Source organism: Mustela erminea, chromosome 6 (assembly GCF_009829155.1).
Source record: "Mustela erminea isolate mMusErm1 chromosome 6, mMusErm1.Pri, whole genome shotgun sequence".
In the NCBI taxonomy this organism is placed as follows: Eukaryota; Metazoa; Chordata; class Mammalia; order Carnivora; family Mustelidae; genus Mustela; species Mustela erminea.
In genome coordinates this window covers 111,778,866-111,801,114 of record NC_045619.1, presented here as the reverse complement: position 1 = coordinate 111,801,114, position 22,249 = coordinate 111,778,866, and the positions used below count along the sequence as shown (strand labels likewise).

The window sequence follows — 22,249 nt, the reverse complement described above, 5'->3', positions numbered from 1 at the left end:
TTAAAAAAAAAAAAAAAAGTACCCCTCTTCAACCTCCATACTATATACTCGTATCTCAACTAAATGAATACCACAGATTACAGGGTAAAAAAAATACTCTGGTAAAAGACTTTGAAGTCACGTCCATTTCAGACCAATCTAAAAACACTCTTGTCTCCCAGAAGAGAAAAGAAAAAAATATAAGAATGGAATAGTAAAAGAGAAAAAAAGATACAACAGGGAAGATCAATAAGATACAATTGATTCTCTGAAAAAAATGCAAGAAAATACACAAACCTCTCACAAAAGTCATCAAGAAAAGATGCAACTAAGTAATATTATGAAAGAAACTATTCCAGATGGGGATTAAAAAGAAAATAATATATTAACCAAGTTATTAAAGTTTACCACAATTTAAAAAGTATTATAGATATTCTCTACTCTTTGATATTATATGATGACAAGGGCATATATATCACCATGTGGAATCCCTCCCCTAAGCCGTAATTTCAGTATAATCATGACAAAGTATCAGAGAAATCAAAGTTGACATATTGCAGAATACTTGATCACTAATTTTTTTAAAAAGTGTCAACTTATGAGAGACAAAGACAATGAAAAAAATTCTCCAGCAAGTAGAGGAGACCAAAAGAGATATGAGAGCTAAAGTGCAATGCTGTGGTTTTGACTGAATCTTGGGACAGAATGAACACATCAGTGAAAAAACTGGGGAAATGCAAATACAATCTGTAGTTTAGTTAACAGTTCTGTACTAATGTTGATAAATACACCATGGGTTATCAGATGATAACAGTAGGAAAACAGGAGTATAATACAGGAACTTTCTGTACTAGTTTTGCAACTCTTCTGTAAACTTAAAGTTCTTTCAAACACGCTTTTAAAAGAAAATACTGTCAGTAGCTACTTCCAATAATTTTGAAAAAATAATCCACAACTGATTTAGAAGAAATAAATATCTTACCAAAAAAACTACTGGCAGTGTAAAAATCTTATTTAAAAAACTCTGAGACAGGGCGCCTGGGTGGCTCAGTGGGTTAAGCCGCTGCCTTCAGCTCAGGTCATGATCTTAGGGTCCTGGGATCGAGTCCCGTATCGGGCTCTCTGCTCAGCAGGGAGCCTGCTTCTCTCTCTCTCTCTCTCTCTGCCTGTCTCTCTGCCTACTTGTGATTTCTCTCTGTCAAATAAATAAAATCTTTAAAAAAAAAAAAAAAAACTCTGAGACAAAAGATTCTGCTTTGGAATCTAGCGCTCTAAAATATGGCAAAAGGTTAGAAACTGGAAAGATGGCAGAGTAGGAGGATCATGAGCTCACCTCATCCCATGGACAGACACACCAAGGCAACAACTACATCTACACAACTAACTCTGAAAATAATCTGAAGACTGGCAGAATAAATCTTCCACACCTAGTTGTAGAGGAAACCCCAACAAAAAACGTGGGAGGGACATAACAAGCAAAGAGGAGTGAGGGGATGAGACCTTATAAGGAACTCCCGGCCCTGGGGACTCACACTAGGAAGATGAGTCCCCATAATGTATGGCTTTGAAAATTACCCAACTTAACTTCCAGAGCATTAAAAATCACCAGAGCTTAATCCCTGGAGCGCTGGAAGGCGATAAGAAACTGAGTCCCTGCCCTTAAAGAACCAGCACACTAAATAACTTGGTAGACACATAGCAGAGAAGCAGCAGTTTGAAAAGCACTTGGGGTGTACATGAAGATTTACTGACTAATCTTAGAACATATGCTGGAGGGGTCTGGAGTTATAGGAGATTTCTTAAGGAACTATACTGTTGGTAGGTGCCATTTCTTTCCCACTCTCTGGTCTAGATAACTGGATACAGTTCTAACATTCTCCCATCTACACTGCTACCCACCCCAGTGTTCCCCAATCAGGCTGCCCCTGCCAAAACTGGTACCACTCCAAAGTGACTCCTGCCCTGAGAAGTTGGGGAGACAACACCATACATCAACCCACCCACAGTTTCTACAGCCAGGCCTCTTAGCTGGCTGCACACATAGCAAGCCCCTGCCCTTCAGTGCACTTGCAGCGGTGGCAGAGGCTAACTGTAGGCAACTAGGCTGAGTGCTAGCCCCAACAACCACCAGTTGCAGCTGGGCCTCTCAACAGTGTAGGGAGCAAATTCTGCCCAGTATCCCAACAACAGCCAGCTGGGCTGAAAGTCAACTCCACCCACCATCAAGCCCAAAGCAACTGTGGCTGAGCCACAACAGGAAGGCACATGCAGCTCACACAGGGACCACCAATGAAGTACCTGGTTCTGGTTACCAGGGGAGACTGTGCTAGGGTAACACATGACTTCTACACAAGGCTACCACTTTCAAGACCACGATACAGCTAACCTAACTAATACAAAGAAACAAAGAGAGTTCAACAAAATGAGAAAGCAGAGGAATACAACCCAAATGAAAGAACAAGACAAGAAAAAGAGCCAAGTAAAAATGGAGATCAACAATATTTCTCATAGAGTTCTAAGTAACGGTCATAATGATATGGTCATAAAGATACTTGAGAGAAGAGTGAATGAATTCAGTGAAAACGTCAACAAAGAGATACAAAATAATTTAAAAAGTGTTGAAGAACACAATAACTGAAATGAAAAAAAATACTAGAATGAATCAACAGCAGATTAGAAACCACAGAAGAATGGATTAGTGATCTGGAAGACAGGGTAATGGAAAGTAACCAAGCTGAACAGAAAAAAAAAAAAAGGAACAAAAAGAAAAACAAAAATAATAGGTTAAAAGAACTCTGCAACATCATCAATAGTTAACAACATTCATATGATAGGGATCCCTGAAAAAGGAGAGAGAAGGGGCTGGAAAATTTATTTGAAAAATCAGTAGATGAATATTCCCCTTATCTGAGAAAGCAAGCATACATATAGGTCTAGGAAGCATACATATAGGCTGGAAAATTTATTTGAAAAATCAGTAGATGAATATTCCCCTTATCTGAGAAAGCAAGCATACAAATAGGTATAGACAACCCTTAACAAGATGAATCTAAGGAGATCCACACACCGAGATACATAACTAAAATGGCAAAAGTAATAATAGAGAATTTTTAAAAAAGTAAGAGTAACAGCACCTGGATTGCTCAATCAGTTAACTGTCTGACTACTGGTTTTGGCTCAGGTCACAATCTCATGAGTCATGAAATCAAGTCCTGGGTCAGGCTCTGTATTCAGTGGAGAGTCTGCTTGAATATTCTCTCCCTCTCCCCCTCTCCTCAACTCACACATTCTCTCTCTCAAATACATCTTAAAAAATAAATAAATAAAAGCAGCAAGAGGAAATACCTATATACAAGGGAAATACTTCAAGATTTTGATTTTTCAGGAGAAACTTTGCAAGCCAGAAGAAAGTGGCATAGTATCTTCAAAGTACTGACAGGGAAAAAACTACAACCAACAATATCCTACCTGACAAGGTTATCATTCGGAACTGAAGGAGAGAGAGATTCCTAGACAAAAGTTAAAGGAGTTTATCACCACTAACCCAGCCTTATAAGAAATGTTAAAGGAAATTAGTTAAATGGAAAGAACGGGCATAACTAGAAGAAAATAATAAAAGGTATCTAATTACACAAATAAAAACAAACATATAGTAAACAAAATAGATTAATTACTTAAAAAACACAACAAGGTTAAAACACAAAAAAGTAGTAAAATCAGTTATATCTATAAAAATCAGTCAAGAGATAGACAATTAAAAAGATGTAAAATGTGACATCATATATGTAAAATGTCGAGGAAGGGAGTAGAAATTTAATGCTTTCAGAATGTACCTGAACTTGAGCAACCATCAATTTAATATAGCCTGCTATACATGTTGGATGTTATATATGAACCCAATGGCAACCACAAATCAAACACCTACACTAGATACACAAAAAATAAAGACAAAAGAATCTAAGCAGAACACTAAGAAGGCCATAAAACCATAAGGAAAGAGAACAAAGAAGAACAGAGAGCTACAAAAGCAACCAGAAAACAATGAACAAAATAATATGTAATAAGTATATACTTATCAGTAATTACTTTAAATTTTCAAAGACTAAATGCAAAAGACATAGGGTGATGTGGATAAAAAAACAAGACCAATCTATATGCTGCTTACAAGTGACTCGCCTCAGACCAAAAGACCCATACCAACTATAAGCGAAGGGACAGAAAAAAATATTCCACGCAAATGGAAGTGAAAATAAAACCTGGAATAGAAATATAAACATCAGATAAAACAGACTTTAAAAGACTGTAGCAAGAGACAAAGATCATTACAAAATAATAAAAGGGTCAATCCAAAAGGAGAATAGAACAATTATAAGTATCTATGCACCCAACATACGAGCACTTAAATATATAAAGCAAAAATTAACAGACATAAAGGGAGATATTCACAGTAATACATTAGTAATAAGGAATTTTAATACCCCACTTATATCAGCGGATAGACAGATAATCCAAACAGAAAATCAATAAGGAAACAATGGCTTTGAACAACACATTAGACCAGATGGACCTAACAGATATATATAGAACATTCCATCCACAAATAGAACACACATTCTTTTCACATGCCTATGGAACATTTTATCAGACAGATCACATGTAAGGCTACAAAGCAAGTCTCAATAAATTTGAGATTGAAGTCATATCAAGCATCTTTTTAAATCTCAACAGTAAGAAACTAGAAATCAATTACAAGGGAAAAAAAACGAGAAAAAAACCCCACAAACACATGGAGGCTAAAAAAAAGCTATTAAACAACCAATAGGTGAACAAAGAAATCAAAGAAGAACTAAAAAAAATAAATGGAGACAAATGAAAATGAAAATATGAAACAGTCCAAAATCTTTGGCACACAGAAAAAAGCAGTTCGAAGAGAGAAGTAGATATTGATACCTACCTCAAAAAAACAAGAAAAATCACAAATGATTAAACCTTACCAAAAACAAAAACAAAACCTTACACCAAAAGGAACTAGAAAAATAGGAACAAACAAAACCTAATGTTAACAGAAGAAAATAATAATGATTACAGCAGAAACAAATGAACTAAAGACTTAAAAAAGGAAAGAAAGAAAAAAATGAAACCAAGAGCTGGTTCTTTCAAAGATAAAACTGACTAACATTTAGACAAACTTACCCAAAACAAGAAACAGACAAAAAAAGGAACTCAAATAAATAAAATCAGAAATGAAGGAAGAGAAATAACAACCCACCTCACAGAAATACAAAGCATGAGAAACTATTAATAATAATTACATGCTCACAAACTGGACAACCTAGAAGAAATAGATAAATTTCCAGAAACATGTAATCTTCTAAAATTCAATCACGAAGAAATAGAGTATTTGAAAACACTGCTTACTAGTATTGAAAATGAACAGGTAATCAAAAACTCCCAACAAAAAAAAGCCCAGGACTAGATGGCTTCATAGGTGAATTCTATCAAACATGTAAAGAAGACTTAATATTGACCCTTCTCAAACTATTCCAAGAAACTTAGAAGTGGAGGGAAACTTCCAAATTCATTCTACAAAGCCAGCATTACTCTGATATCAAACCAAGACACACACACGCACGCACGCACGCATGCACGCAAACAAAACCACAGGCCAATATCCCTGATGAACACAGATGCAAATTTCATCAACAAAAATATTATCAAACCACATCCAACAATGCATTAAAAGGATCATTCACCACAATCACCACAATCAAGTGGGATTTACTTCAGGGATGCATGAGCGGTTCAGTATTCACAAATCAATGATACCTTGCAATAACAAGAGAAAAGAAAAAACCATCTGATCATCTCAATAGATGCAGAAAAAGCATCTGACAAAATACAGCATCCATTCATGATAAAAACTCCCAACAAAGTGGGTTTAGAGAAACATACCTCAGTATAATAAAGGCCATATATGAAAAACCAACAGCTAATACCATACTCAGTGATGAAAAACTGAAAGCGTTTCCTCTAAGATCAGGAACAAGACAAAAATGTCCACTCTTACAACTTTCATTCAGCATAGTACTGGAAGTCCTAGCTGTAGCAATCAAACATAATAAAGAAAGAAAAGGCATCCAAATTGGTAGGAAGTAAAACTATCACTATTGTAGATGACATGATACTATATATAGAAAAAAAACTAAAGACTCCACCACAAACTATTAGAATAAATGAATTCAGTAAGCTTGCTGGATACAAAGTTAATATACAGAAATGTTATGTTTCTATATACTAATAATAAAGGAACAGAAAGAGAAATTTTTTTTAAATCCCACTTACAACTGTACCAAAAAGAATAAAATGCCTAGGAATAATGTAAACAAGGAGGAGAAAGACCTACTACATTCTGAAAACTATAAAACATTGATGAACTGAAAATGACACAAAAAATGCTTGTGGATTAGAAACATCACTATCGTTAAAATGTCCATATTGCCCAAAGGAATCTACCAATTCAATGTAATGGCAAAATACCAATAGCATTTTTCACAGAACAAATAATCCTAAAATTTGTATGGAACCACAAAAGACCTTGAATAGCCAAAGCAATCTTGAGAAAGTACAAAGCTGAAGGTATCACAGTCCCAGATTTCAAGATAAACGAAAAAGTTGCAGTATTCAAGGTGCCTGGGTGGCTCAGTCAGTTAAGCGTCCAACTCTTGATTTCAACTCAGGTCATGATCTCAGGGTCCTAGGATTGAGCCCCACATCAGACCCCCCACTCAACAGGGAGTCTGGTTATTTCCCTTTCCCTCTACCCTTTCCCCCACTTGCACATACTCTCTCTCTAAAATAAATAAATAAAAATTTTTTAAAAAGCAGTAGAAACCAAAACAGTATGGTACCGGCACAAAACAAACACATAGATCTACAGAACACAATAGAAGGCCCACACTTCTATGGTCAATTAATCTATGTCAAAGGAAGCTAGAAGACACAATGGGGAAAAGACAGTCTCTTCAATAAATGGTGCTGGGAAAACTCGACAGCTATATGCAAATTAATGAAACTGGATCAGTTTCTTACACCATATACAAAAATAAACTCAGACTGGATTAAAGATCTAAATGTGAGACCCAAAACCACAAAACACCTAGAAGAAAATACTGGCAGGATCAGCCTTAGCAACAGATTTATGGATATGTCCTCAGGCAAGGGAAACAAAAGCAATAATAAACTACTGGGACTGTACCAAAATAAAAAGCTTTTACACAGCAAAGGAGACCATTAATAAAACAAAAAAGGCAACCCAGTGAATGGGAGTATTTGCAAATGATATATCCAATAAAGGGGCTAATATCCAGAATACATAAAGAATTTATACAATCAACATAAAAGAAAATACCCAAACAATTTAATTAAGAAATGGACTGAGGACCTGAATAGACATTTTTCCAAAGAGATACAAATGGCCAACAGACACATAAAGAGATGTTCAAATCACTAATCATCAGGGAGAAGCAAATCAAAACCACAATGAGGTATCACCTCACACTTGTCAGAATGGCTAGTATCCAAAAGACAAGAAAATAGTAACCATTGGTCAGGATGTGGAAGCCCTATGGGCTGCTGATGGGAATGCAAATTGATGGCAGCCACTGCAGAAAACAGAATGGATGTTACTTAGAAAATGAAAAAGAGAAATATCCTATAATCCAGTAATTTCACTACTGGATACTTATCTAGAGAAAATGCAAAGATGAATTCACAAAGATATATGCACCCCTGTATTTACTGCAACATTATTTACTATAGCCCAAAGAGGGAACCAACCAAAGCATCTACTGATAGAATGAATGGATAAAGATGCAGTAAACATACACAATAGATACTACTCAGCCATAAAAAAGAATGAAATCTTGTCATCTGCAACAACACGGATGGACCTAGAGGGTATTATGCTAAGTGAAATAAGTCAAACAGAAAAAGACAAATGCCACATGATTTCACTTAGACGTATAATCTATAAAACAAAGCAAATAACAACAACAAAAAAAAAACAGACTCTTAAATATGGAGAACAAACCGGTGGCTACTGGCAGGGACGTGGTTGGGGGGCATAGGTGAAGGGGATTAAGAGCTATAAACTTCCAGTTGTAAAATAAATAAGTCACAGAGATGAAAAGTACAGCATAGGAAATATAGTCTATAATATTAATAACATATGATGGTGTTACAGATGGTGACTATACTTGTGGTGAGCAGATGTATAATATTGTCAGATCACTATGTTGTACACCAGAAACAAATATAACAAAGTATGTCACCTATACTTCAGTAAGAGAAAACAAAGACAAAGGTTAATCTGTAAATGTGAAAAAAAAAAAAAATTCTTCTTACAAAAAAACTCTAGACCCAGATGGTTTTGCAGGGAGTTTACTAAACACCAAAAAATGATCACCCCATGGTCATTAAAGAGGGCACGTGATGTAATGAGCGCTGGGTGTTATATATAAGACTGATGAGTCACTGAACCCTACCTCTGAAACTAATAATACACTGTCTGTTAATTAACTAATTTAAAGAAATTTTTAAAAAAAGATTACCCCAGTTACAACTCTTTTTTTTTTTTTTTAAAGATTTTATTTATTTATTTGTCAGAGAGAGAGAGGGAGAGAGCGCGAGCACAGGCAGACAGAATGGCAGGCAGAGGCAGAGGGAGAAGCAGGCTCCCTGCTGAGCAAGGAGCCTGATGTGGGACTCGATCCCAGGACGCTGAAATCCTGACCTGAGCCGGAAGGCAGCTGCTTAACCAACTGAGCCACCCAGGCGTCCCCCCAGTTACAACTCTTAAAACACTCTTTTCCTCAAAAGAAAAAGAGGAACAGCCCCAATCCATCCTACAAGGATGAGCCTGATACCAAACCCAAAGACATATATATGAGAAAGAATAGTTATAGGCTCATTCCATTCATGGATATACATTCAAAATTCTAAATAAAATATTATTTAGCAAATCAAATGCAAAAATGTTATAAAAGTTATTATAAACAACCACCAACCTGGGTTTTATTCTAGTTATATGAGGATAGTTTAATATTAAAAAATCCATAAATGTAACCCACCACTCTAACAGATTAATAGAAAAAAAAACATGATTGCTCAATACAAATAGAAATCATTTTATAAAACTCAATACCAAATTCAAATTAATTTAATCATTCTGATAAAGAGTATCTAATAAAAAAAATCAGAGGAAGCATCATTTTAAAAGAGGAAATGTTACATGTGTAATCTTTAAAATTAGGAATGAGACAAAGATGCTCATTACCCATCACCCCTCTTCAACACTGCTGTGGAGGTCCTGGTCATTGGGGGGGTGTGTATGTGCACAGCAAGCATGTGCATGCACACACACACACATGCACACACACACACACAAGAAATATAACTATCATTAATAGATTATGACTGCTTACATGGAAAGCACAAAAATAAGCACAAATTATTAGAAATGACACTTTTTTTTTCTTGGAAATGAAGCTAGAAACGATGGAATTTAACAAGGTGGCTGACTATAAGATTTATATATTGAGTGTTGTATTTCAATACACTAGCAGAAAACAAATAGAATGGCTAATTATACAGATAAACTTTTTGTAACAGTATCAGAGAATATGAAGTATCTTGAAATCAAACAAAAAGCATGAAGAATCTTTACAAATATATAAAAACTATTTAGGGGGTGCTAAATAGTTTTTAGCTCAGTGGCTAAAACTGAGTGGGTGGGTGGCTCAGTGGGGTAAAGCCTCTGCCTTCAGCTCAGGTCATGATCCCAGGGTCCTGGGATCAAGCCCCATATTGGGCTCTCCGCTCAGTAGGGAGCCTGCTTCCTCCTCTCTGTCTGCCTCTCTGCCTACTTGTGATCTCTGTCAAATAAATAAATAAAATCTTAAAAAAAAAAAAAAGATGTAAATTCTCTCCAAACTAACTTATATCTTCAACTGAATTTCAATCCTACAGAAAATTTCTTCTAGGTAACTTATAATCACCTTTAAAAAAAGATGATTACAACCTATATATGAAAGAGTAAAGGACCAACTAACAGCAAGAACACTTCTGGCTTATGGAGGGCAAATTTGTCTTACCAGATATCAAGATTTATTATGCTGTAATAATAAACACAGTGAGGTGTGGGCCCAAGGACAGACAAACAAACAAGTGGAATAGAGAAGAACCATGATAGGGAGCCACACTTGTAGGAAACTTTGGTATCTAATAGGGCATGATGTTAGAATAATGGTGAAAGTAGGAAGAATTTAAAAAACAAAAAACCAGGAGCTATGAAGTTAAAAAAATTTTTTCCATTTGTCACTTGTCTTTGTTTATGATTATACAACAGAGAGTGGATGCTAAAAAGTCATGACTGCTTTGCTGCTGAGTTGTAATTTCAGAATAAATAAAAACTTTTCCGATTTAACAAATACTAAGCATAGAAACTTATTTTAGATTATAATTTGCTAAATGATTCTCTTGGGGATAAAGGAGTCTACCATATAAATGCTAAAGCAGCTCTTCTGATCCTAGGAATCCATAAACCTTCTAAAAAGTATGTAAAGGGTGCCTGGGTGGCTCAGCTGGTTGAGCATCTGCCTTCGACTCAGATCATAATCCCAAGGTCCTGGGATTGAGCCCCACATCGGGCTCCCTGCTTGGCGGAGAGTCTGCTTCTCTCTCCCCCTCTACTATTCCCCCCGCTTGTGCTCTTGCTCCTGAGATCATGACCTGAGCTGAAGGCAGCGGCTTAACCCACTGAGCCACCCAGGCGCCCGAAAGATAATGCTTTTAAACATCCTTTGTGTAAGCTTGATTTTCAGTGGCCAGATTTGAGAAACCACAAGTTCACAGTAATGCCCTTTAGACACTTGTAGAGAATATCTAGCAACCTAGGGATGAAAGCAGGGAAAGGAAATTGTGAATGAACTGACAGGAAATCAAATTTGTAATAGGCTCTGCTAGATCCGAGATTTTATTCTGTAAGTTTGGTGGACCTCTTTCCACAAAGACGTTGTAGGTACACATAGTAAAATACTTCTCTCTTAGCAGCAGTGGCAATGAGATGCAACTTCAACAAACCACTGCTAAGAATATGTAATATATGGGTAAGACCACAACTCAAGGACAAGAATAACCGGTCTTCTGATTCTCATTAAGCCATATACTAGATATGTGACCTGAGTAAGCTGACTATTTTCTTCAAGCCTCAATTTCCCCATTTGTAAAATGAGCCTATGACAATATTCACCATCATTACAAGGGTCAGCCAATTTTACCAATGGGGAATACCTACCAGAACCACTTGTCTGTGTAATGGAAGTTATAAGCCTTATTATCTTTAACAATAATGGATAAATAGATATTAAAGCAATGCAATGAAAATACTCAAATTGGAAGTTTGTAGACATGGAATCTCTTTCCTTAGCTATTTCAAATTCAGCAAGTCATTTCTACTTATTGAAGTTCAATTTATTTACTTATAAATAAAACTTGCCCTGCTTTCTTATGATCAAATAAAGAACTATGTGTGAAATTACTAGAATATTCAAAGCATTATAAACTAAAATGCATATAAAAGCCAAAGTACTAGAACTAGGAATGGAAGAAATGTTCTGTGAATTTAAAAGACAGGCATAGGGGTGCGTGGTGGCTCAGTCATTAAGCATCTGCCTTCAACTCAGGTCATGGATCCAGATTCCTAGGATCAAGCCCCACATCAAGCTCCCTGCTCAAGGAGAGGCCTGCTTCTCCCTCTCCCAGTCCTCCTGCTTGTGTTCCCTCTCTTGCTGTCTCTGTCAAATAAATAAATAAAATCTTTAAGAAATAAAAAAAAGGGGCGCCTGGGTGGCTCAGTCAGTTAAGCGGCTGCCTTTGGCTCAGGTCATGATCCCAGGGTCCTGTGATGGAGCCCCATATTGGTCTCCCTGCTCGGTGTAGAGTCTGCTTCTCCCTCTCCTTCTGCCTGCTGCTCTGCATACTTGTACTCTCTCTCTCTGTCAAATAAATAAAATCTTTAAAAAAAAAAAAAAATAAATAATAATTTAAAAATTTAAGAAAGAAAAAACTAACAGACACTTTAGAATTAGCTGAAGCCATATTTGAATCCCTGGAAGTAAGAAGATGGGGCTGGAGTCAAATTAGCTTTGTTAGGGCACCACCGACATCTTCATTTGTAAAACGGTAATGGAAGTAGCACCAACATCCCAGAGTTGTAAGGATCAAATAGGATAATGCAGGTAAAGCTTTTAGAACACTTCTTGACACATAGCTCCCATATTTTATTATTATTGTTGTTATTGTTATGCCTTAGTTTCCTTAGCTGTAAAATGTGGGGTAATACCTACTTAATAGAGTATACAAGAAAAATAAATAAAATATTAGTAGGGCATTCAAATAATACTTTCATGGAAGCTGACTATAACAACAAAATTAAGACACGTTGTCCTAATATCTCTAATCACATAATCTGTCTTTTCCAGAACATCCTGTATTGTTGTATTATTTTTTAACTTTAATTTTATTATTGTTTTATTACTCTTCTATTATTTTTCATACACAGATTTTCTTTCATTTTTCATCAAATTCATTTTTAACAAACTAACAATCACATTTCAGAAAATTTACTAGGTTGGGCAAATTTACTAGGTTTTCTATGGGAGGAGCCCATAGAAAAAACAATGATTTCCTTGTTTTCCCTCACATAAAAAACTCGTATTAAGGAAAGCATTTTCAGATGGAGTGGCCATTATCATACATATCAAACATATTAAAAGAGACATTTCAAAAACCTACATTTAGAAAATTTTAACAGTATTTTCAATAAACTTAATGTAAAATAGCTGAATTCCAAGTCAAGAAACAAGTTAATACTTCACAGCAAAATAAATACATTAGAACCTACAAATATTACTGGGAGTGTTCTTTCAGTTAATTATGGTTTAGTAAAGAAAAGAGAAAAATAAAAAATGTCCCACCCTACTGCTTCACTATCCTTTTTTCTCCATCTCCCTATCTTTGGATAAAATGGAATCATTAAAAGGACGAGTAACAGTTTTTTAAAACCAAGTTACTAATTGCTATCATCTACTTTCTACTATTTAGTATTAACATTAAATTTTAAAATATTCCCCTATCCTCTTTGGTGGCTTGTTTTTTTGTTTGTTTGGTTGGTTTTTTTAATGTCCTATGAGGAGCCCATAGAAAAAAACAATGATTTCCTTGTTTTCCCTCACATAAAAAACTCGTATTAAGGAAAGCATTTTCAGATGGAGTGGCCATTATCATACTGCAATTCACTGGTCTAGATAACTCCTATAACATCAGTTCCAGTAAAATGACATTTATTTTACACACACCTGTATGACTGACTTTTAGTTCTTCTAATTACCCAAAAGTGAAGTCCAGTAAGAATTTTTTAGGATGTTCTATTCTGGACTCTGCAGGAAAACTTACTCTCTTAAATTCTATTCACACAGAAATTATGTAAAGAGTCGACCATGCTGGGCCATGAATAGAATGCAAAGCCATTTTCCCACAAACAAACCTCACATACAGGCAAGTTACTAATTTAACACTGGGACTAAGAGGTAATTTGTTTTCCCAAATAGGTTATCCTTATTAAGATTTAAACTGAAAGAATATGTCAAAACAATTCAGCTATGCCCTAGAAGATCTAAGAGGTAGATCAACAACAAAGGACATGTCACTTTCTTCAACAACAAATAACATGTCACTTTCTTTCAGGGACTTACTTATTTACTAAGCATTTTGGGCTAATGACCAAAGACCTGTCAAAAAAAAAGATTATAAAACAATTTTAAAATACTGGCATTAAGATGGAAAATGAGGCTTCTTTAAGTAAACCAAGGCCTGCGTCTAGTTAACTGCCATGCAAGTGTACACTATTTAAAACCGTTTCAAATAGGAAAATAGAATTGACTCAAGAAGACAAATGTCAGTACTCACTTTTTTATTTCTCGGAGCAACATTCGGATAAGGATGGTCTGAAGTGGTTCAACCATCAATTTTCTCCACATATCCAATGCTAGCTGCCAGGAAAAATAATCAAGGATGAATTACCTATCATTTGTTTTTAACATTTACTAAAATGTTGAAAGACTTTTTAAAGCAAAAAGACACATCAAGTATTTAAAACTAATATTTCAAAAGTCAAATGAAAATTGAATATACATAAAAAACAAATTTCTAATTTAAACTAAAAATGAGTATCAAACTTGTACAAAAAACAGAATTAAGGTTTGAACTAACTGAATCTGAATTGAATTTAACTGAATTAACTGAAAATCTTAAAGAAATACTTGATTTGATTTTTATAAATCATAATTTATTGATTGTTAAATGCCTGATATTATGGAAAGGTTGTAAAAATGCTAAGATTAAGAGAAACAAAGGAATTATGTTAAAGTAATTTGGCTGTTGGCTGATTTTTTTTTTTTTTTATTTGTCAGGGATAGAGGGAGAGAGCAAGAGCGAGCACAGGCAGGCAGAGAGGCAGCAGAGGCAGAGGGAGAAGCAGGCTCCCTGCCGAGCAAGGAGCCCAACGTGGGACTTGATCCCAGGATGCTGGGATCATGATGACCTGAGCCGAAGGTAGCTGCCTAACCAACTGAGCCACCCAGGCGTCCCATGTTGGCTGATTTTTAAAATTATAAAACCTCTCATACAAACATAAAGGGTAAGTCAATTAAAAGAATAATAAAATACATTCCTGTACTCACAACCCAGTTTAAGAAACACAACTTCCCTATTACCAGTGCTCTGAATGTCCTCCTACCTTCCCCTCAGAGGTTCCCACAACCCAGAATATTATGTAAAATCATTCCCTTGCCTATAATTCTACCAAATGTGTACATATCCCCACAATTTTTTAAAATTTTAAGTCCCGTATAGTTAACACACAGCACTAATTTCAGGTGTACAACATTGTGATTCAACAATTCTAAATATTACTCAGTGCTCATCAAGATAAATGTACTTTTAATACCCTTAACCTATTTCACCCATCCCCTCACCCACTTCCCCTCTGGGGAGTGAATGAATATTAGTTCATTCCCTATAATTAAATCTGGTTTTTTTTGCTTTTGTTTTTTTCTCTGACTTAACATGGCATTATATACTCTAGATCCATGTTGTTGCAAATGACAAGATTCATTTCTTCTATGGCTGAGTAATATCCCTTTGTAGATATAGACGACATCCTCTTTATTCATACATCTATCAATGGACACCTGGGCTACCTGCATAATTTATATTGTAAATTATGTAAATAATTTGGTACAATATACACAGGGGTGCATATGTTTTTACAAATTCATGTTTTCATTTTCTTTGAGTAAATACCCGGTAGTAGAATTACTGCATTATAGGATATTTCTATTTTTCATTTTTTGAGTAATATCCATTCTGTTTTCCATAGTAGTGGCCATCAATTTACATTCCCACCAACAGCCCATGAGGGTTCCCTTCCACATCCTCATCAAAACTTGCTATTTCTTGTCTTTTGGCTACTAGCCATTCTCACTAGTGTGAGGTGATATCTCATTGTGGTTTTGACTTGCATTATCCTGATTATTAGTGATTTGAGCATCTCTTCACGTGTCTATTGGTCATTTGTATCTCTTCTTTGGAAAAAGAAAAATGTCTATTCGGGTCCTTGGCTCATTTCTTAATCAAATCATTTGGGTTTTTTAATGTTGATTGTATAAATTCTTTACATATTCTGGATACTAACTCCTTATTTGATGCCATTTGCAAATATTTTCTCCCATTCACTGGGTTGCCTTGTTTTATTGATGGTCTCCATTGCTGAGGAAAGGCTTTTTAATGTTGGCGTACTCCCAATAGTTTAATATTGCTTTTGCTTCCCTTGTCTGAGGAAATACATTCATAAATATGTTGCTAAGGATGATGTCCAAAAGAATACTACCTACATTTTCTTTTAGACATTTTATGGTTTCATGTCTCACTTTTAGATCTTTAACCCACTTTAAGTTGATTTTTGTGTATGATATAAGAAAGGAGTTGTTCCATTCATTTGCACATAGTTGCACAGTTTTCCCAACCCCATTTGCTGAACAGATTGTTCTGCATTGCATATTCTAGCCTCCTTTCTCATACATTAACTGACCATAAAAGCATGGGTTTGTATGCATGGTACTTTATCTTGTTCCACTGATCTATGTTTCTATTTCTGTGTTAGTAACATTCTGTTTTGATTACTACAGCTTGTGAGGTAGTTTGACATCCAGAATTGTAATACCTTCAGTTTTGTTCTTCTTTCTCAGGACAGATTAGGCTATTTCAGGTCTTCAGTGGTTCCATACAAATTCAAGTTCTGTGAAAAATGCTATTTGTATTTTGATAGGGATTACAATGAATTTATAGATTGTTTTGGTATATCCTTGTGGTTTTAACTGGCATCTTCTTGTTTGAGGCTGGGTATCTTTTCATATGTTTATTGTACATCTTAGTTTTTTTCTGTGAAATGCCAATTCATCTCTTTTGCCCATCATTCAGTTGTATTTATCTTGTTCTTAATAAAAACTAGGAGTTCTTCATCTATTATAGAAATTAAACCCTTGACAGTTTTATATATTACAGACATAGTTTGTGACTTGATTTGAGTTCCTTTACAGTGATTTTTTGAGTAAAAATAAATTATATTTTAATGTCTCAAAGTTATCAATCTTTTCCTTTATTGTTTGTATTTTTCTTGTCTTTTAAGAACCTCCTTACCCTAATGTCAGGGATGTGTGTGCTCTTATATTTCCTTCCAAAAGTTTTTATGTTTTGCCTTTCATATTTAAACTCCAATATATTTTTCCCATAAAGAGTATAAATTATTCCTGTATCAAAAATTGATTGCTCCTCTGTTTCCAACATAATTGCATCTATACAGCTATTAGTCTGGTTTTAGCCTCTTTATTCTATTTCCCTGGGGTAACCTTATTCTGATCAATTGGTAATTCCATTTCAAATAAGTAAAAGCATCTGCCATCCCACAGGGTCCATTCTTCAAGTTTTCCCTTATTTTTTGTTTTTTAAATTGCGCAAACAGGGAAAAAGGTGATACAAAAGAAAATGAGATGTTATAGCTACAGTAGGAGAACAAACTAAGAAGCCTTTTGAAAGCAAACTGAGGGGCTATCAAAATTCAGTGTGTGCTTGGACCCAGAAAATCCACTTTGGGTACTCACTCTAAGAAAATTTCTGCTGATGTACAAAGATTTATATATAAATGTTAACTCCTTAAGCATTAAGATTTGTGTCTACTTTGTTCACTACTGTATTCTCAGCATACAGAAAAGTGCCTAGGACACAGAGGGATTAAAAATATATTTAATAAATGAATAAATGAACAATGATATTCACAGCAGTATTGTTTATTACAACAAAGAACTGAACACTAAGAAAAATAGTTTAATAAATGATTAAGAAATTATTCTATATCCCTACTATAGAATACTGAACTTCAGAAAAATAAACTTACGTGCAAAGAACTAGACACATTAACCAAAAAACAAAACAAAACAGGCAAGAAATACAAGTTGCAAGATATATGGTATGCTATCATTAGGGTACATAGGATATGATACCATTAATGTTTAAAATACAAAATTAAACCATTACATGCATAGTATAAGTATTTATATGTAAATGCACAAGCAAAATTCAGGGAAGACATTGTTTATGGTGATTTCCTCTGAAGAGTGAGCTTGATAGTGTTGGTGATAAGGGACAATTATTAAAATATTCACTTATAATTCTACAAACTAAAGCAATTATTATTTCCCACTGAACTATTACTCTACATCCTTTTTCCCTTATAGTTTTATTCCTATTAATGTACTGTGCCCAAATTTTTTCATTAAATATTTTCGCCTTTATTAAGGTTCCTATGAACTATTTTTTGCCTTCATAACAAAATTGTACTGTACGTATTCATCTATGTATGGTTTTTACTATTGGATATTAGACATTTAGACTGCCTATCCATTAGTCACCCTTATTATTAACAATGATCGCAAGGAATACTTTTTTTTTTAAAGATTTTATTTATTTATTTATTTGACAGAGAGAGAAAGTGTGTGAGCATAAGCAGGGGGAGCAGCAGGTAGAGGGAGAGGGAGAAGCAGGCTCCCTGAGAGCAGATGCGGGGCTCGATCCCAGAACCTTGGGATCATGACCTGACCTGAAGGCAGATGCTTAACCAACTGAGCCATCCAGGTGCCCCACAAGGAATACTTCTAAGTATTTAAACTTTTTTCCCCATTATTTATTATTTTCACAGTACAGATTACCAGATATGGGACTATCTGGTTAACAGTACTGCACATTTTAAAGTCTACTGAAAGACAATGACAGGGGTGCATGGGTGGCTCAGTCGTTAAGGGTCTGACTTCAACTCAGGTCATGATCCCAGGGTCCTGGGATCGAGCCCCACATTGGGTTCCCTGCTCAGCAAGAAGTTTTCTCCTTCCTCTCCCACTCCCCTTGCTTGTGTTCCCTCTCTCACTGTCTCTCTCTCTCTCTCTCTCTCTGTCAAATAAATAAATAAATAAATAAAATCTTTTAAAAAAAGATAATGACGAATTTCTTTCCAACAGGATTATTCTAAGTAAAATTTGTACTAATGCCACATCTTAGCTGTTTATTTCTTTCATTAACTCACCACAATTTCACATTAATTTCTGTACTTATCTGGCATGATAAGTACATGAGGACAGAGACCTTCTGTCTGTTCACCACTGCATCACCAGTGTGTGACTACTCAATAAATACATCTTTATTGATTGATGATGATTTACTGACTGATGAATAAACAAATACTGTACTGGAGTATTTCTTTTACAACCAATGCATGTTTTCTGTAACTTTTCACATTTAAATTTACATTTTACCTCAAGAATCTGAAAGAAATACCTGACCTCCACGCTTCATTGTTTTACTCTGAACTTCTTTAATTACTTTTTAAAGTTAAAATAAATTTGTTATATCCATAAATCTGTATTTCTTCTCTTTTAGGATCTCTTTTAAGCCTAGGACCTTTGCACTTTTTATTTATTTATTTATTTGTTTAAAAGATTTATTTATTTATTTATTTATTTATTTATTTGAGAGAGAGACAGTGAGAGAGCATGAGTGAGGAGAAGGTCAGAGGGAGAAGCAGACTCCCCGTGGAGCTGGGAGCCCGATGTGGGACTCGATCCCGGGACTCCAGGATCATGACCTGAGCTGAAGGCAGTCGTCCAACCAACTGAGCCACCCAGCCGTCCCTGCACTTTTTTTTTAAAGAGAGGGAGCATGCAGGACATGAAGTGGGGGGAGGGCCAAAAGAAGAGGGGGAGAGAGAGAGAAAATCCTATGCAAGCTCCACATCCAGCATGGAGCCTGACACAGGGCTCAACTCCACAACCCTGAGATCATGACCTGAGCTAAAATCAAGAGTCAGATGCTCAACCAACTAAACCATCCAGATGCCTTCACACTTTTTAACTACAACAATCTCAAGAGTATGTTCTAAATACTCTTGGAAAATATTTTCTTAAAGACTTTTTATGAATTTTTCACATAGTGAAACTATTAAACTGTCATTTAGTCATCTATTTTTAATTTTTAAAATAATACTAATTATATCTCTTCCGTTCTCATCCGTGTAAAGATTCTTAGGAAATCGTTGCAGTATTTTATTAACATTTATGATGTTTTAAATCTTGACAATTTTAAGACAGTCAACATTGTATCCTTAAAATAAAGGAAAATCAAATTCCCGCAATATATATATTAAAACACTCTCACATCTGCCATTCAGGTAAAGAATTTCCTACCTCTCCTATTTCCATAAGTGGTTCATTCATATCTACACCACCATAGCCATACTGAAGGTCAGCTTCTGTCAATTTATTCTTTTTAATAAACTGTGTGTTGAGATACCTGAAAAACAAATATAGTACCATGGACATTATATTAAAATCAGGAGGAAAACAAGTAACTTGCAACTTGAAAGTAACAATTTTAGGGTTATATAAATCAACTATAGAAGAGTGTGGTAACATATCCAAAGAAATTATGCAGAAGTAAGAAATACAATTTAAAAGGATCAAAAGTATCAGCCAAAGGCTAAGAGCAAAAGAATAACCTCTAGAGTAGTAGAGGAAAAGCCTATTACTTCAGTCTCACTTTTAAAAACTCGAGGGTTTTGCTCTAAAAATTTCCAGTACTCATATAACCCAACAGCTAGTACCCAAGGTGCTTCTACAATCCTTTTGCATATAATTTTCACATTCCCAGATTCTTCTTGGTAAGTCAGGATAGTTCACTTCGCAAGGAATTAAACAAAGAAATAGTTAAAGGTAAAACTCAAGTCCGTTCTTCAATTTATATCTATCACCAGGAAAAGATGTAACTTTTCATTTTTAAACAACAACAAAAAGAGATCACAATTAGTAGGTAAGAAAATAAAATAGACTGTTATATACAGTAAGAAGTATGGGCAAAACTGACAAATGTAAAATCACTTCGTCCACCCAGAGGAATAACAGCTTTATAATGTCTCAACATATTCTAAGACTAATAGCTGTATTGAAGTCCACAAATTATTGAGTTGAATATAGAGTTCTTTATAGGAAATAAAATGTGTAGAAAGGGCTCAAAATGTTTTAGCACTCACTTTTCGCAATCTTAGATTTCACTATAATGCCTATAATGCTCACCACCTAAAAATACTGATTTGAAAGGTTCTGCCATGTGTAAATAGCTATAGACAACACAAATAGGCAATAACAACAAACTCTCTAAAGTGAAACACTTTCTAGCTTTCACTGCATCAAAATGAGAAGTCTACTTCATGTCTGCAGACAAATGAAACTGGAAACAAAGACAACAAAAGTTTCAACTGCATAACTTCACAAACAACTCTAGGAGACAATGAAAAACACAATTCCTGGAATTAACGCCAAAGCTGTATAGATACAACCACTTACACAAGTTGCACTCCGACACCGACTGACTACAAGCCTCTAAACTCCAAGGCTTAAAACCCTGGTAACTCCCTTGGACATCTTAGTCTCTTCTACCCATGTTACAATGTCCTATTACATTTTTCCTCCAAAATGCCAATTCATCCTTCCTCCCATCCTCTCCAATAGTACATCCTCCTAATTTCATGTTGGGTTTTCAACCATGCCTTTCATCTGAAGAAAGGGAACAGGACTGAGACAGAAATAAGAGCTAAAGAGAGAACATCTGGGCTACCTGGCCTCAAACAGGAATATATAAATTGAAGAGATATTTTAACCTCTGGCCTCTTGTCATTCAGGTCTCAGCTCAGACACACTTCTCTCAGGCCTGACCTGATACCAAGCCAAATGAACTTTAACTTCTACTCCGATTTAAGTAACTATATATAACTGTTTTATATTCTTCACGGTACTTACTACTTTGTGAAATAAATCCAATTCTCTCATTTGCTTACTTGCTCTGTACATCTGTCGCCTCTCCAGAATATAAGAACTACAAAGCAAAGACCTTGCTTACACAGCATCCAGAACCAGTGGCAGGTAAATATGAAGTCCTCAAAAAATACTTCCTTGATGAATTACTGAATACATAAATGGACAAAATTCCAGACAGCACGGATAATAAAAGCTAGCATTAGAATACAAACTTAGAAAAGCAGCCTGGAGCCAGATCATAAAAACACAAATGCCAGGAAATAAAAGTAATCACTAACATTTACTGAGCTCGTGTCACGTGTCAGGCATACCCATAAGCATTTTATATGGCTGCATACTATGAGCTAGATAAAGTGTGGTATTATCGTAAGATCCTCCTTTTATATGTAAGAAAACTGCAGCTTAGAAAGCTTAAAGAACTTGCCGATGGTAAACCTGCTAGCAAGTGGCAGAGCTGGCACAGAAATTTCACAAGTTCTCCCTCACTCATTCAACAAGTAATGACCAAGCATGAATTCTAAATCAGGTAGTGTACCAGGCCCCAGGGACAGAAAGATGAAAAACAAAAATGTGGGCTTCCTGCACAGAGTTTACACATCTGGTAGAATATACAAACGTAAACAAATATAATATTTCAACAGTGACATGTGTTCCCTGAGTAGTGGGACTTTGTCATATCTTTACCATTTATATGTACCTTCCTTTATGCATACTTCGCACCAAACCAAGTTTGTCGC

General features: G+C 35.3%; 1 protein-coding gene across 5 annotated transcripts in view; it reads right to left on the bottom strand.

The window, feature by feature from the left end:
* The window catches only part of CUL2 (cullin 2), a 101,021-nt gene that overhangs the window by 34,777 nt on the left and 43,995 nt on the right, over nucleotides 1-22,249 (bottom strand). For all 5 annotated transcript variants that reach the window (XM_032349320.1, XM_032349319.1, XM_032349322.1 and 2 more), the window contains 2 exons: nucleotides 19,887-19,992; nucleotides 14,005-14,087 (listed from right to left, as the gene is read on the bottom strand). In XM_032349320.1, coding sequence (XP_032205211.1) covers nucleotides 14,005-14,087; nucleotides 19,887-19,992 — 189 coding nt within the window. The remainder of the gene's footprint in view (nucleotides 1-14,004; nucleotides 14,088-19,886; nucleotides 19,993-22,249) is intronic.